The following is a 16,631-nucleotide window of genomic DNA, read 5'->3' as shown; positions in this document are numbered from 1 at the left end:
TTGGATTTTGCTTGCTAATCAATCCAGCTTTTTGGCCATCATTTTGAACCATGAAAGGAAAAACATACCACACACTTGACCTGGCTGTGAACCCTAGTGTTACATATTTCTTGAGCTGGTTAAATAACCATCATTCAGATGGATGGTAGAAACATTAGACGCGTGTTACAAAATGTCTGAGCCGTACCTTACACAGTTATTTTTTATGAGGTATGGTCGTGGTGTCATTGATAGGGTTTAGGAGTGGAGAGATAAATTATGCACAGCGCTGAAGAGGATTGGGTGGATAAAGGTCACTGCACTCTCGGTTTGTTGCACTTTACGGGGCCGGGCCGTCTGATCTGAAGTGTTTGTGCCAAAGATGGATTGGCTGTGAGTGGTTCCCTGCACCAGCTGTGATGAATGCAGTACAGGTTACCAGCTTAAAGGGACGGGATCAACCGTTTGAAGTCTGGTCCTTACTTAGAAAGGAGTCGTCCATGAGGAGAAAAAAGTTCATAAACATGAGACGGTCAGCAGTATAACGTAAGGGGGAGGGAGGTTATCGTAGATTGCAATGAGATATAGAGTTTTCAAGCTTCAAGCAAGCGAGGAATGGTAGGTATGGAAGCACACTCTAGACACCACAGTTAGGATTAAGTGAGAGGGAAAACACTTCTTCTCAGTGTCGGGCAAATGAAAGTTTTTTCACTTGAGGGTGATAATTTTTACAAATCTTTTAGAACTGATGGAACCATTCAGAAATATCTTTCAATTCGGTTCTTAAAAACAGCCCAAAATCAAGCATAGATGTGACGTTGTGATGTGAAGTTGAAAGGCTTTATTTAGCATTTTCTCTTTTTTTTTTTGATTGTTCTCAAATTTTTCGAAGAGGCGGTTCCATCTGAAGCCCTGCAATAACTGAATGAGAATAGAGTGCGTCTGAGTTTTGTGGCTATGGCTTCAGACAGCATAGATTTTTATGGAAAGCTTCTGGCTATTGTGGCTAAAGCCACTTCCTATAGAAGCCTGTGTTGCTCACAGTCATAGCCAGTTAATTCGGACACGACCTTACATGTTGGTTGTAATGAGCAGGATGGATGGTTTTTGAAAGTGGGAAGATGGAATTAACAATGCCTTCCCCAGCCCCCGTGCATGCGAAGGTCTGGTTGTATGTGTCGTCTGTATTAGGCGGTAATGTTCCCTGTTAACGTTTCCTCTCTGCTTTTCCGTATATTCCACTCAGATCTGAACCTTTGTTGTGGTACATTTGTTCTGTGTTGTTTCATGTACTCATTGTGTTTGGGACAGTGCTCAAGTATTTGTATTCAGTTTGACTGTCATGTTCAATATCATTGTCTCTAAAACCTCAGCAATAAATAAAGCAGGTGTTACTGGCATTCAGCTGTCTGGCAAAATGACGTGATTAAGCAAAAAAAAAAAAAAAATGACCAGCAAGACCGAATGCCCTTCTGCCAGGTGGGTGACGATATATGACAAGATATGATCAGACAGTGATTTATGAATCGATCGATGGATTGATTGATTTGCTCAGGCGGACGTCATGCACCAGAGCGTTTATGATCTCATCCACAAGGACGACCGCAGCACCTTCCAGCAGCAGCTGAAGTATGAGAGTTGCCATGACTACCCAGAGGATGTGGACAACCCAGGTGATGAATTATTCATCTTTTCATGCATTTATTAGGGGGAGGGGCTTATTGCAACACAGATCTGTTCTCCTTAGATCGTAAGAGCTCCTGGCCATTTATTCATTTTTCTTACAGCACCACATGAAATATGGATATTTTTTATTGTAGTAGATCCCAAAACTTGCCTAGTAATGATCAAGTAGAGAAGGGGGCGGAGTTATGTCCATTGTGGGAGGGGGCAGAGTTGTCAGTGGTGATGATGTTTCATAACCAGGAACCTGAACCGACTTCGTTCAAAAAAAGTGCAGTGCCAGTGACATCAAATGAAAGTGAAATTGCGGGGAAACAATGGTGCTGTTTTGCAATTCCAAAATTGGCAGACGGGTTCAAGTGTAAGGGAGGTCAGGTTTGTCTGTTTGCTAGTCTCGAAATCGACAGATGCCATTGCAGTCGCAGTCTGGAGGGCAAGGAGGTGCAGTGTATCGTGGGAAAAAAGGCTGAGCCATTGCACAGTGCCACTTCTGCCGGGGGAGGGGGGTGCTGTCGGCATTCTTAACCCTAACAGTCCTTGGTCCTCCAATATCAAAGTGAGTTGACATACACTAGAGGATTATGGTCCATGTCTCATTGGTACAGCCTGCTATTTGTCATTTGCATGCATACTAAGTCAAAACAGGAGTTTTACGCAGCAATGTGACCGGATCTTGCTAAATGAGGCCTTAGCTTATTATCGTGTTCATTTTTCATGTGCATTGGACTGAGCATACTTAGGTCTCATTTTGACGTATCTCACACTTTGACTTCCATTTTTGACACTGCATGGGCAAACGTCCAAGTTGTTGTTTTCACCTTGCTAGGCTAAGTGCCTAGAATTCCAAACCATTTTCAGCAACTTCTGACTTACTTGGCTCAGTTGGGTCACAGATTTGAACAATGAGTGAGTTGCCAGTTTCCAATAAGCCTTTTGTGAGTGAAATTTGAATAAAATCTGGTACACTGAGTTCTTTAAATTCATGTGAACATAACAATTTGAATTCTCCATACTAAAGACACTGTTTCTATGCCTTGCGATTTGGGGTAAGCTGTTGCTTAGTTACATAAGAGAAGCCTTGCACCAGTACACTGTTTTCAATAGATAAGAAGGGTACAAAGGAACCAGTCTATTCCAGAGATGGTGGTCGCTATGCGAAAGCTTGCCCTAATTCATGAGGTTTAGCAACAGTGTCTTTAGTCTGGGGAATTCAAATTGTTTTGTTTATGTACGCTCAGATAACTCAGTGTGCCAGATTTTATTCAAATTTAACTCGCAAAAGGCTTATTGTGTAAAAATCAAACAAGCTTCTTCCTATTGTTCGCCTGACCAAGGTAGTCTGGCTATGGCTTTGTTTAAAAGTTATGGCTATGGCTAAAACATAACATACGCTCTTGTGGCTTGTAGCCGCGGCCACTTCCCATAGGCATGTGTGTTACTCCAAGCCGCAGCCAGTTGATGTGGACATTGCACATAATCTAGAGAGCTTTGGCTAGCCTGACCTGTGACACTGGACCACCTTGGGGTCCTAAAAACTCATTTAAATATTCCCCTTTGACGTTGACTGAAAGAGAGACGTCTACAAAGTACAGTGCAGCTGGGCTGAGGGTAACTAAGAAGCTGTACCCTGTTTTGACGTCCTATTGTTCCCATAACTCTCTCTTCTGAACCCACCCATCCCCCTTCCCATTTTTGCTGCAGACTCCCAGGCTGCGCTAGAGCGGAACTTCACAGCTCGGCTGCGTTGTCTTCTGGATGAATCATCCGGTTTTCTGGTAAGCCCTAGCTCTGAAATAATTAGTACTCGATGGCGAGCTGTCGGGATCCTCCTAGCTTTTTACCGTCTCATTTGGAGTGCTTTGCAGAATTCCCTTAACAAGCAGTTTTTCTCTGAGTCTGTTAAATCTCTCAGACAACCAAAATAGTTTCCTTCCTCTGTTCCATCTGCTCCTCTAGCATCACCTGTTCTGTTTTTCTTTTTTTTGAGAGTTGTCCTTTCTTTCTTTGTTGAATTTTGTCCTTTGTTATGGAGAGGCTAGTTTTGTATTAGGGAACATAACAAGAGACGAAGTAGTGACCTTTGGCAAGTGCTTCGTCTGATCTGGAAGGGATTTAGAAAGGATTGAGCAGGTCGAACTTCCTGACTTGCAAAGTCACTGTTAGTTTTTTGGGAAAACTGAAAGTTAAAAATACCTTCCATTTACAACCAAATTGTGACAAAACTTTTGGAAAATCTGTCCTCAACATGGACTTGGGTACAAAGGTTCTGCCCAAAAGAGGGGTCTACCAGCTCCATTCCTTCACAGCTCATTCACAGACGCTGTGGGCAAACAGAGCATGCTTGGGTTGGGGTCGCTAAATGATGGTTTTTCTCATGGTTAGGTTTATGATATCAATTCATGTCTGAGATGTCCATCATCATGATGTGAGGAAAAGCAAGCATAAGTATGATGGGAGAGCCAGGTGTAAGGGACTTGTTTGTCACCGGAGAATGTCAGGGTGGTCTGCCAATGTTAATATGACTCGGGCAGAAAAAAAAATTTACTGACATTTCCAGTGGATCCTTCCAAAATTTGAAGTGTTCCCCCCCTCTCCCGAACTGTCCCTAATCTGTGTCTTAGCCATCACAGACAGTTTGGACAACCTTATTTCTGCTGTTCTACATACTGGTGTGTGCTATCATTCGATTGGACCTTGAGAGGAAACACCTAACAGTGGCAGACTTAAGAAATGTCTTGCACCATTTGGATAGTTTGAACTCCTCCTACATGTAATTGGTGAAGGCACAGTGTCCTATCTTGGGGCTGTCTTTAGTCTTGGCTCAGTTCAGAACCTTTTTACGTGGACTTTATTGATAAATATGGAGCTGTGATTCAGTTGAAACGTGTCAAATCTTTCTTGCTGTGAGGCTGGGACCGGGTTTGAAGTTAGAACGGGAAGCTTACAAAGATTTTCAAGTTTGCCCATTTTTCCCATTTTTGGTTTGCATCCACAGAACCTCCAGATTACCGGTCGATTGCGGCCCCTGTACGGCCAGCGCATCCGTGGGGAGGACGGTGTACCCGTGGATGTCGACCCACCGGAGATGGCGCTCTTTGCCATAGTCTGCCCCATGCAGCAGCCCTCCATCATGGAGATCTACGTCCGCAACATGATCTTCCGAACCAAGCACCAGTTGAACTTCAAACCGATCACCCTGGACAGCAAGTAAGCAAAGAAAGTGCCCTGCGAGCTTTCTAAGACTTCTTTGTCATTCTGATCTGTGTAACATTGGAGATGACATACTTTTGTCTATGAAATTAAGTTATTTTGGGGCTGGTCCCACAAAATGAGTCCTAAGTCCATTTCTGTCCAGAAATTTGGGTTTAGTTTGCTTAAAAAAAAAAAACACACACCCTTTGTTTTGTTGTGTCACTCAGTCCAAAGTCATCTCGACAAAAATGGGTTCTTCCCTCCAAAAAAGTGAGTTTGGTGGCTTAATTACTTCATTTGGTTTGGAAGTAGTTCTTGATTCATTCACCCAAAAGGCCTTCTCTGGAGGTTATTTTAATTCAAGCCAGAATAACTGCATTATAAAGGTCGTCTCATGTACTCCAACAAAATTTAAACATGACAACTTGAAGATGGTTTATAGAAGTGACGATTTCACAGCTGCTCAAAAGCAGGAAATTGTTGGAGGGTTAATTTGGGTTTTATGTCCTCCTGCTCAAGTTCAAGGAAACCCGTGCATAAACTGAGCCAGATATGGCCGAGTCCTCAGCGCAAGCCAGTTTTGACACCTTCCCAACAAAATGTTGCAAGTTAGGGGCAGTGACAGCCGTCGACTGGGAAATATTGCCAGTATGTCCGCTCTGAAGAAGTTTTTAAAGTTACTGCTCCAGTACTCCTTGAGAGCGATTCTGGGATACATGTATAGGTAGAACCAATCTTGCTGGCATGCAGTCACAGCTTTTCATAGGAATGTGTTGCATTGTGGGACAGGAGCAAGCCATCGATGCAAAGAGCATGCCTTTGAAAACCTATTTGGGAGGAATTTGGGAAGAGTTTATGGTGTTTTGTAAACATTTCAGCTCACTCCTTTATATTTAACTGTTTCTTCAGAATGTATTCCCTGACCAAACAACTATGCCCACTCCTGCCTGTCAGTGTCTCTGTCATTCGTTCATCCCATTTGATGTTTGCACCAACAGAGCGGAGGACATCTTAGGCTACAATGAAACAGAGTTCAAGTTGATGGCTGGTTACCACTACGTGCACTATGAGGACATCATCTACTGCTCAGAGATGCACAGCTGTTGTAAGTCCAGGCACTTTGCACTAGCACTTCCCCCAGATTTGCAGCGCACTGCAGACTACCAGTCAGAACTGTGCATAACTCAACCACATTTTGGCGGGTAACCAGATGCAGCCAGCGTTTGTTTAAATGCGTTAGCTTGATGCAGAAAAAGGGTGACGAATTATAAATTGCTGTCCTTTTGGGGTGTTTTTTGTGTTTGCTCTGTTCATTTGTTTGTTAATGGCTGGAAGTTACACAGGTCAGGACCATTCATTGCGTCTGCTTACAGACGGAGAAACACACCCCTATACTGTTCAGAATGTAAAGGTCTGAATAGTTTAGGTCAGTGAAATACCAAAGGTGAATTGTGTAATCTTAAATGGAAAACAACCCACCGTTGTCACTAGGTAAAGCCATTACTGCTGGACGCATTTGTAGCTAAACTTTAAAGAGGGACGATTTGGTCGTTCATTGTGCTGTAAAAAGAATGATTATGGTTGACCTAAAAAGTATGAAACCATTTGTGGGAGTTTCTTCACGGCTCAGTTGATTTGTCATTGGCAACTCGCTCTACACACCCACCCAAAAGTCTTAAAAAGCAGTTACATTTGAGACCACAAGTGCTAAAACAAGTCACCGGCAGGAAATACAAAAATCAAGCTGCCGAGACCAGTTATCGGTCGAGAAGAAAAAAAAGGAAGAAAGGCCGACATGGGCGAGATGACACGGCAGGATTGTGTCACCGTTTTGTACCCCCCCTCCTACCCTTCCTTCTCCCATGTGGGACTGACTCAGTCGACAGTCTGCCGCCCTAAATGTCAGGTTGATGAACCTACGGCACTGTCCATGTTTACTCACTTATGGCCTGTTGCTGATACGGGAAAAGCCATCCTGAGACTGCTGGTATCTCCCCCGGTCGTCACATATACGTGCTTCAGTCACTTTTTGGCCGATGCCAAACATTTTGACATTCACACAACACCCTCCCCCCCACTTTATTCATTTCCTGTGTAGTATGTGATATTTGGCGTTCACATTTCAGAACACATGGGGTTTTAGTGGCAAGCTTTGTGAGTCTCAAGGGGTTCGGGGGTTAGAATCCACCTACTGTTGTGTCCATGAACGAGGTGGCTTACCACCACGTGCCACTCTCCACCGGGTTACCTGTGCATGAAAATATCCGAATGCTAATGGTTTTCCAGGTTAACCTAGCCATCACAGAACAGACACAATAATTTGTAAACCCTGAAATATTTGCACACCCCCTCCGATCCAGTCTGACCTCTTTCCAACCTCAACATCACGTCAAATTCAAAAGCAAAGCTTATATCTTTTGTTTGCCTGGAAGCTTTCCCAATCTTCAAAATTTCACTGTTGAAATCGCTCCTGAACATTTATTCCTTCCTTATCCTGTGACCATTCCCTTTCCATTGTCACATGTCTTTGCGTCTGTCCTTTAAATCCTTCCGGCATCGCATCTTTGCCGTTTCCCTCCCCTCGTTTTGACCTGTTCCAGAAGTTTTCATCCATCACGGCTGCCACATGACTGAGATCCGAAATTTGTTCATCTCCAAGACGATCCCGTTTCCGCGGTGGCCTGGCCCGGTGTAACAACACTTCAACTTTAATTTCAGGCAGCCATCTAACACGCTACAAATGATATCCATCCTGTGCCGGGTTCCCTGTTAGTCAGTTTCCTTCCGATGTGGCTTCAATCTTTCTTTTCATCTTGGAAGACACACTTAAGCCGTTGATATCCTCTAGGTGTCAAGTTACTTCCAAATGCCGATGTATTAAGCTCTGTTTATTCATATACCTCCCCCTCCCCCATGCTCATTTGTCCAATTTGAGAGACATTCAACGGAAAGAAATCCCAAGTTCTTTGATCTCTACATTGATTGTTTCGATTGCTGGTGCAATTTTAAATGAAATTCTCCCAGTACCTTGACTCGCTGTTTTGAGTAAAAACTGTAACATGTACAAATCAAATGGAAAAATGGAAGGGACCCAAGATGCCGTAACCAGAACTTGGTTAGTATCTCAAAGTTTGCCCATTTTTTTTCTCAAGAAATGAGATTTCTTGAGAAATCAACTCATCTTACCCTACCTCTGAAAAACTGGTCAGTGTTGCATATTAACACTAAGCCAATTACCTACCACCAACAGCCATGATAAAAGCATGACAATTGTTAATACCGCTTGTTTCAACTTGAGTTCCATAAGTGATGACAGTTCAAAGCACTGCTCTTTGTCGACTTCCAGTGATGCCAAACTAGTAGAGTGGTCTGCATAATGTAACTTGTGGGCAGTCTGTCCTCCGACTGAAGGTCACAGATCACCTGGTGGGCATTCAAGGATGACTGTCTCCCAGAAGAAGGGAAAGAAGCCTTATTGTAAATTTGTTGTCTGAAACAAGTCTGTGCAGCTAGTGTCAAAAACATCAGGCTAGTTGGAGGTAATAACGCATGCCCATTCCTCTGCAAATGTGGTAAAGACATAACATAGATGAAAAACATTAGGGTAGATGTTAACGTGTGGTTTTCATCCTTATTGTCAACTTACATTAGATCTCTGAGAGGACAAGTCACGCGACCATCCATCAGCCTCAGAAAGTTAACAGTTTTTTTTTTTTTTTTTTTTGATTCGCTGGAAGTTCGTTCTGATTACTCAATTATGAAATGCCAAAAGTCTGATAGTCTGGTGACATTTATGAAAATCCCATCTGGACCCTGGGAGAATAAAAACAAAAAAATGTTTTACCAGATGGGGCAGATAGAGAGAAGTTTGTGGAGAGACAGGGCACCAGACATCTTGCAACACCTCGCCCGGATGACGAGAGACCCACTGGCAATGAGTGTGTTCCTTTTTCAGTTGGCACCGTTGATTAGCAGTGACGTATAGGGTATCGTGCCAGAAACCTCCAAGTAATCCTGTGTCTTGTCTGCTTATCAAAGGGGGAGGGACATCGGTACTGGCACTTTGGGGACCTCTTGGCCTCGCTTGGACTGGGTTGATAAAAATTGTGATTTTGTTTTAAACAAAAAAAATCACCCTTTTGGATTTAAATCAAGATTTTGTTATTTAAATTGATTTTAAAAAATCGATCCAGAAGGCTTTTGGCCCCAAAGTTCAAGACATGAAATACAGTGTGATGACTGAAGGACCCACCGCTGACTGCTGGGGTTATTAGTTTATCTTGTTGAACTGTTTCTTTGTAATCAAACACAAAAGTTGGCTTTGTCCAGTTACCTATATGCTGAAATACACGAGCCCTTAGTATGAATAAACTGTCCAATTTCAGTGGAAAAAACAAGATAATGTAAGATCTGTTTCTCTGCTTCTTCAGTACAAGCGAGTCACAATAGTGCACCTTCTAGAGTTTGCCACACGTTGGCCAGTCCCCGGCCAGTGAAATCTGTTGCCCTTGAAAATCTGGAATGACAAATCTGGTACCAAGCCCATGTGACAGTTTGCTCATAGGAGATTTCCAACAAGACTCCGCGGCCCTTCCTCTTCTGGTGGTCGGTTTATGAACTAGAAATCTTGACACTTTTTGGATGATGTCAGGAGCTGCAGTTTGTTTTGTGGAATTGAGAACCTGTTCATCCCATTTCCTCCCCTTTAAACTATAAGACTAAGCCCGGCCTAGTCTTAGACTTCGAGTGTCATTCAGTGTAGTAAGAATCGCATTGACAGACTGGAACTAATGAGTGTTTGTCAAGCCCACCAATAACCATGTTGCCACCCGCACCGCCAACAACTGAACTAGACCAGTCGGACTTAAATGGAGGTCAGATTGACTGGCAAGGCAATCCAATCAACTCTGTCTGCCCGTTCATTAAGAAACAGAAATTCCGTCTGTCAATGAGAAGGGCACTTATTTTGTCCATCAACACCAGCTGTTGGTCACACTTGACATGTGCCTGACCTCCAGTCGGGGTCATGCCTCATAAGTCTTGACTGACCACCACTGTCCTAACTTCCTCCATTCCCCAACCTGACCAAATCCTCAAGCGCTGTGGGTTTGATAAGTTAACAAGGCCCTTTAGCCAAATGTGACAGGTTGCGGTGTTGCAAGCATTTTTCAGAAGAGGAAGCTGGCAATCAAAATAAACGGTTAATCACTGAGTTAAAGAATTCCCACCAGGGTGGTCCAGGAAGATAATATCCAGCCCGGTGAAAGAGGAGCCCTTATCATCTTGGCAACATGGGATAAGTACCAACCAAAGTTGATAGGATAACCCTTCCTATGGAAAAACTCTTCATCAAAAGTGTCACATATGCACTGGAGAAAACGGAGCTTATTCATCTTTGGTAATCAACCCAGCGCCAGGTGGAGTCCTGGTGCTGTCTAATCAAGTTCTGATCTTTATGGAGAGCCTTATTTGGACAGAATTGTTAGCTAGAGTCATGAAACTTCCAAGGAAATTTCTGTGATCGAGGAATGGATTGATATTGTCAAGCTGTAAGAACAGTTAGTGAGCATAAGGCTTTATTTTTAATAGCGAAATCCAGAAAGGAAGGCCCAAAAAAGTCCCTGGCTCATAGAGTGGAAGTGCTCTTCCTGTGGAAGACCACATGGCAGTGTGACACCCATGTTAATCTAATCTGCCAAGGCGTGGAACGGAGTGTAACAGTTGACGTGACATGTCGTGCCACCGCGCCATAATGCCATGTTTCATTACCTGCTTCACAACATGTACAGTCCAGTTGGTATCCCGCGCTGGCACGCTATCCATATTCCTTCCTTGTTACTTGTAGTGAGCACAGATCATAATGATCGCGGGTATCGGTCTACAAGCTTTTGTGAAATTTCACACTGAAATATGAGTGTATCTTAATAAGCTGGCACACACACCTGCCCCCCTCAGGTGCATTCTTGTGGGGGATTTCCTTTGTTATTGTGTACTAAAAAAAAAACAGACCATCTTTCCTGGTTGATATCTTGACCAAATTTCCCTTTTGTAAAATCCTTCAATTTGCTACTGATAATTATACCTTTGAATTCTTCCTGTTTGAGTAAATTCCAGAAATCTCTCAAGTGTAATTCTTGGAGGGTACCGTAGGATGACGAATGTTCCTTGTCAGGCACTTCCTATTGTTCTGGCACCCCCACCAGGCACCATAGACACCCCCTGCCCCCTGCCATTGCCTTACTGCACTGAAGTGGAAGACCTCCGTGATTGGCAGGTCTGACTCAGACTGCTTCTGTCATTCTCTCGCAAGATGTTTCAGAAGCAGCATGTGATGACTTTGAACACGTACGTCAGCATTAGTTTAAGTGGTTGAATGGCACAGGTTTCGCTCATCTGTAGAATGCGGCCAATAAATGTTTACCCTTTTCCTTGACCCGTTTGTCGTGGTCATCATAAATGGCTCGTCACTGTGGACATTTCATATCGATGTACTTAAGACCATTTCTGAATTCCAAATTCAGAGAATAAAATGCTCTCCTCATAACTACAGCAGTCTTAGTTCAAGCCTTCCTGCACTATTCTCATGCATCATTGCTGATAATGAGACAAACAGACACTTGCCCCTTACCCCTACCCCAACCCCCCCCCCAAAAAAAAGGCACAAACAACATCCAGCGATGGGTTGAACACATTTTGAAGCATGAGAAGCCAACATTTATGACAGTTCCAGCTGACACAATCCTGGGCATGCAGACAACATCCACCAGCTTCATACTTCAGCAAATTTGCGTTTACTGCCCTTTCCCTTATTTCCCACCGGTGCCCACCGCAATCACAGAAGAAGCAGTAGACCGTGGAGGAGACCAGTGTAATGCCATGGCACGCATTGCTGATCTGTCACACGCGGCAACTGGAGGCATTGTTTATGACAAGTCGTGCGCTACGCTGATTGAATAGGCATATGTCGCACCGGAAAACATCATTTTAAGTCAGCTGCGGAAAGTTACTTGTTTGTCCAGTTGCTCAGAATTGGAGTTAATTCGATTTATAGATGGGATGATACTGTCTGCCTCAGTTGATGTCTCATGTCGTGACATTATTATCCCCTCCCCTTCCCCCTTTCCCCCACCCAAAAAAAAAAACCAAATTAGGAACATACCCTATGTCTAGCTCAGAATTTCATCATCTCACTATGCTTCACCTCTGAGCATCACTGGTCGGCGCACAGTCTGTGTGCTGCACTTTTCAGTTTAGTCACGTTATGGTCTTTACTGAAGTCAGCTGCGGCATTGCTTTCACTATTGCCTTCTGAACTAGGGCTGTGCTGAATATCTGACTATTCCATCGATTATCAAATATTTGTTGAATATATTTTCTAAATTTGAATATTCGAATGCAACATTCGTGAAAATGGAGAATTTTTGTTTGTTTTCAATGAGAAAAATTGCACTGTGGAGGCTTGGTTCAAGCAGATTCAAATGAAAAGTGACAGAAACCTTATGACGATTCAAAAAGTAAATTATTCATTAAAAACTTTAAAATGAATAGGAATTTTCAACAGGGCAAGAAGTATTGTTTATCTCTTAAATCTTGCTGAATAAGGGCTAGAGATATTCCTTGGTGTGAGAAGCTATAACATTGATCATAATGCACAAATGTGTTTATTATTGCAACTGATTTTGTATATGGTTTGTTTATCAACAATCTGCCAGTCAATACAAACAAATATTCGGATATTCGATGAGTGAAGGGCGAACATTCAAATCATGAATTATTTAAATTAAATCAGCCTTAGCCTGAATTACGATGGAACAGAGATACTTTAGAAATTCCATGAGAAACGAGGGTGTCTTTTGATCAAGCAAACTGAAATGATTGTCTTTGAATGAAAATAGCAGCAGGCGGTTTGTGAGGACAAAAATGTGAAGATTGTAAACACATCTTGTGAACTTCAGCGTCTACAGTAACTAAGATAAGACACTAATTCTATGAACATCTTGTTTCTTTTGTGGTCTTTTCTTAAGTTGTACAATTGAACCCCAAAGGCAACCATAGAGGTACAATCCCTCTATGTGCTCATCTTTTCATCCATTTTTAAAGGTGCAGATTGCTAACACTCTCGTCGTTCTTAGTTTTTAGTGTTTTTTTTCCTTGCAAATCACAGTGGTGCGGAAAGGAGAGTCTGGCTTCATTTACTTCCGTCTGCTGAGCAAAAGCTCCAAGTGGCTGTGGGTACAGGCCAAAGGTCGGGTCATCTACAAGAGTGGCAAACCGGACTACCTTGTGTCGACACACCGGCCAATGAGGTAAAGGCATTCGGTTCAGTAAATACTAGTGGTCCTACCCATTGTTTACAGAGGGCGCTATATAACTTAACAGTGAGTTGGAAATGAAGGCCAGTTTTAGTTTGCTTTGAATGTTCAAAGAGTAAGAAACTACACTCGGCCTTGCGATAAACTGTCAAAATTTTCCGGCTGTTCATGTAGCAAAGCAGGCAGTGCTAGAAAGGAGTCGGTGAGTTGCAGCTGCACTGACAGCATTTCTGTGGAGGCTACAATTTTTTGTTGTTACCCCAAAACGCAAGAACCTGCTTTGAAATTATGTCCTGTCTGCCGATTCATGTGCAGAACAGATCTCAGGGTTTTAAAGGACGGGAACAATGCGCAGCCATTACGGCAACTGCTCATGCAGCCTCTACTGTGTTTTGTGTGCTCTAAGTTGTTTATAGTTTCATAGTAAAGCAAGCTATACACTAATATTAACGTTGAGGGTGGATTGTTGATACTTTGCTCCCCGAAGTATTGGACGTTGGCAGAGTAGTTCTCAAACCAAAATGGAGGGAACTCCATGACTCAATGATAACTCAATAGTAGTTTTGCTTTGCTCTTTAAACTTCATGCATATCCAGCGTTTGGTGTTGGGAGAGGGCAAATTCTGAAGCGAATGCAGCTTCAGGCTTATTCAACATGGTGCTGGGGGGAAAAATATCAAAAGCAATGCTCAATAAGGGGGGCCACTGGGTATGCCCCAATGGGTGGATCTTTGTGGTCACCCCTGTGGAAGAGCAAAATTTAGAGGCCAGCATGTGTTCTAATTGACAAGCAAGAATTTGGCTCTGAAGCCCGAACATGTGTCGGATAATGAAGTTTTCACCAGTTTGTAAAAATATCAACCCAGCACTCCAAAATCCACCCACTGATGGAGTAATCAGGACTCTCAGGGTTATTGATATCATCTCTGTTCCCTTGGAATGCAGAATAAGATATTTTCTGTCATTTTTTTATCCCAGTGATGAGGAAGGAGAGCAGCATCTCAATGCTCGGGGCGAGCCCTTCAAGTTTCCTTTCAGTGGCAAGGCCGAGTTATATGGCTGTAACCCACCCTACCCACCTATACCAATCCCAAAAGGTGAGCCAACCGAATTAGACCACTTGTATTGTTTGTCTTTTGGCCTTTGTGTCTGTCCGTCTGGGTGGGTCGTTACTGCCCTTGTGATTATAGAAAAGGACCAGTAATTCAAAATTGAATGACAGAAACTTCCAAGAATAGCTATTTATGTTTGACTTTGCTTCTCTGTTCTTTATTTTATAATAATGGTGGTGGTATTTTACACGATAAGCTGCAATATTATTCTTCATGGATCCAGACAAGATGGCAGGAGTTGCTTTTGTTTAATAGAAAAGGACCGTTCAGGTATTTAGTTGACCGTACTTTATGTTTGATTTCTTTGAAGCTATTCTTGAGGGACGAGCCAAATTCCCAGCCGGCTTCCCACCATTCGGCGGTGAAGGTCCTCCTCCATTCCCTGCAGGAAGTATGCCCCCTGGTTTTCCTCCCTTCCCCGGGGATGGTCCCCCACCCGGTTTCCCTCCCTTTCCGGGAGATGGACCGCCGAGGGGCTTCCCACCGCCTAATGGTTTCCCGCCAGGCAGACCCCCGCCTGGCTTCGAGGGCGGCGTGCCCCAGATGCCGGCCGGCGTGGATCTCCCTGGGCTGTCAAGCCCCGCCTCACGACAGCTGGAGCGCCGACCCAAGCTGGTGGCCAGGAGGCAACTCACCAAGCCCTCCCACGGCACCCCACCTCCAAATGTCACCGTCAACCCGGCCAGCGGATCTTTCGACTTTAACCCGATGTCCAGACTACCGTCCATGGCGTCCTCGTCGGTGTCCCGGCCACCAGCGCAGGTAGCACAGTCGCACCCCACACAGGCCCAGCCATCCCAACCGATGACGCAGCGGGAGATTCTGAAGCAGGAATTGCGGAAATTCACGCAGGCCTTCCAGAAAGTCAGCATGAGGGAGGAGGCTAATGCCAGGGCCATGGCCGAAAGAGGTTCGGCAGCCAGAAACGACGTCCTGCAAACAACAGCAGTGACACAGCCCACCACCACCTCCACCGCTTTCCCCAGCATGGCCAACACCCTGACTAACACGGCGGATTGCCACTCATCTGCTTATCCACCAGTTACAAGTTCCCATCCCCAGAGCTTCAACCCTGCAGACGCTGATAACTCAGAGCAGCTGGATTTTGACACAGACTGGATAGTTTTGAAGACATCCCCTCAGTCGGTGGATGAGGATTTCAGTGAAAGCTGTGCCCTGGCATTCACTGTGCCTCCTAGCAGCAGATCAGGTGCTTCCTCAAATCCCTATCCCAATCAACAGAGCATTGCTAACACCAGTAATCCTGTCTCTGACACTGCTTCCCCATCCAGCTCCAATGCACCAAGAAGTACCTCCACAACCGCCACACTCTCTCACCCTCCTGTCTCCAGTCAACAGGCTTCCCTCACCCCACCCTCTCCAGACCAACCCTCTGGACTTGATAGGCACTGACGAAGCAATCCCCTCTTTCAGTGATTCCCTTGCTCCCATTACCATTGACGATCTCATCCCCTCGCTTACTCCCTGTCAAAACCTTCCAACGGACTTGAGTGGTCTCTCAAACAGCAGTCTGGGAAGTGAACCCCAGACCGGCACGGTGAGGCCCATGCAGCAGTCAGCCTTCCCCCAGGAGAGTCCCTCTCTGTCCACGTGTGCTTGGCAGCAGGTCCCTGCCCCCCACCCCAACCCCCAGGGGATGAACTCCCCACGAGTGCCTCCCGCCCCTGCCCCCGATCAAACCAATGTCTTTGACTGCAGGCAGGACCCAAACACGGTGCTGGACTTCAGCAGCATGAGCGAGGAGTCGTTGGGTCTGGACCGGCGTCAGGAGAGCATGAGCACCACCTCTTCATCCAGTCCATGTAGCAGCATCGACAATGACGGCACCCTCAGAACCAACTGGCCCACCGAGCAAAACATCAGCAGCCCCCCTGACATCAAGTACCCGTTAACCGACGAGCAATTTCTGGCCTGTACAGCTTCCCTCGGCAAACAGAACAATCTCCCTTCCAATATGAACGGCTTCTCTCAGCTTGGCAGTTTCACACCCACGAGCCCGTTGACCCAGCGAAACCCCAACCACCACACCCTCGCCAAACAGCAGTCGCCGCAGCAGCTTCCACAGTATCACCAGCCCCACAACATGAGCAGCCCGCGACAGGCCTATGCACCCGACACCGACACCTTGAACCAGTTCAACATGTCCCAGCAAGCACTGATCCAAGAGAGTCTCACAGAGCAGAACTTTGTCAAATGTGAGCCGATCCTCAAACCCAACCAGCAGCAACAACTTGACGGTACGTTGATCAATCAGCACATACCCCAGTCTGCCTATCCAGGAACTGTCATCGAACCGTTAGAGAATGGTTTCCCTGGTCAGGTGAACGGATACG

General features: G+C 44.8%; 1 protein-coding gene across 1 annotated transcript in view; it reads left to right on the top strand.

Moving 5' to 3' along the window:
* Positions 1-15,835, top strand: part of LOC110978844 (uncharacterized) — a 90,631-nt gene extending 74,796 nt beyond the window's left edge. Inside the window, exons 5-11 of the mRNA XM_022234133.2 lie at positions 1,535-1,652; positions 3,364-3,437; positions 4,658-4,869; positions 5,853-5,959; positions 13,019-13,160; positions 14,144-14,262; positions 14,588-15,835. Of these exons, the coding sequence (XP_022089825.2) occupies positions 1,535-1,652; positions 3,364-3,437; positions 4,658-4,869; positions 5,853-5,959; positions 13,019-13,160; positions 14,144-14,262; positions 14,588-15,690 (1,875 nt within the window). The 3' untranslated portion in view covers positions 15,691-15,835. The remainder of the gene's footprint in view (positions 1-1,534; positions 1,653-3,363; positions 3,438-4,657; positions 4,870-5,852; positions 5,960-13,018; positions 13,161-14,143; positions 14,263-14,587) is intronic.
* The last annotated feature ends 796 nt before the right edge of the window (positions 15,836-16,631 follow it).

The sequence above is a fragment of the Acanthaster planci genome, linkage group LG15, assembly GCF_054643075.1.
Source record: "Acanthaster planci isolate LZ-2023a linkage group LG15, COTS_SCS, whole genome shotgun sequence".
NCBI lineage: Eukaryota > Metazoa > Echinodermata > Asteroidea > Valvatida > Acanthasteridae > Acanthaster > Acanthaster planci.
This window is presented reverse-complemented; position numbering and strand designations above follow the sequence as displayed.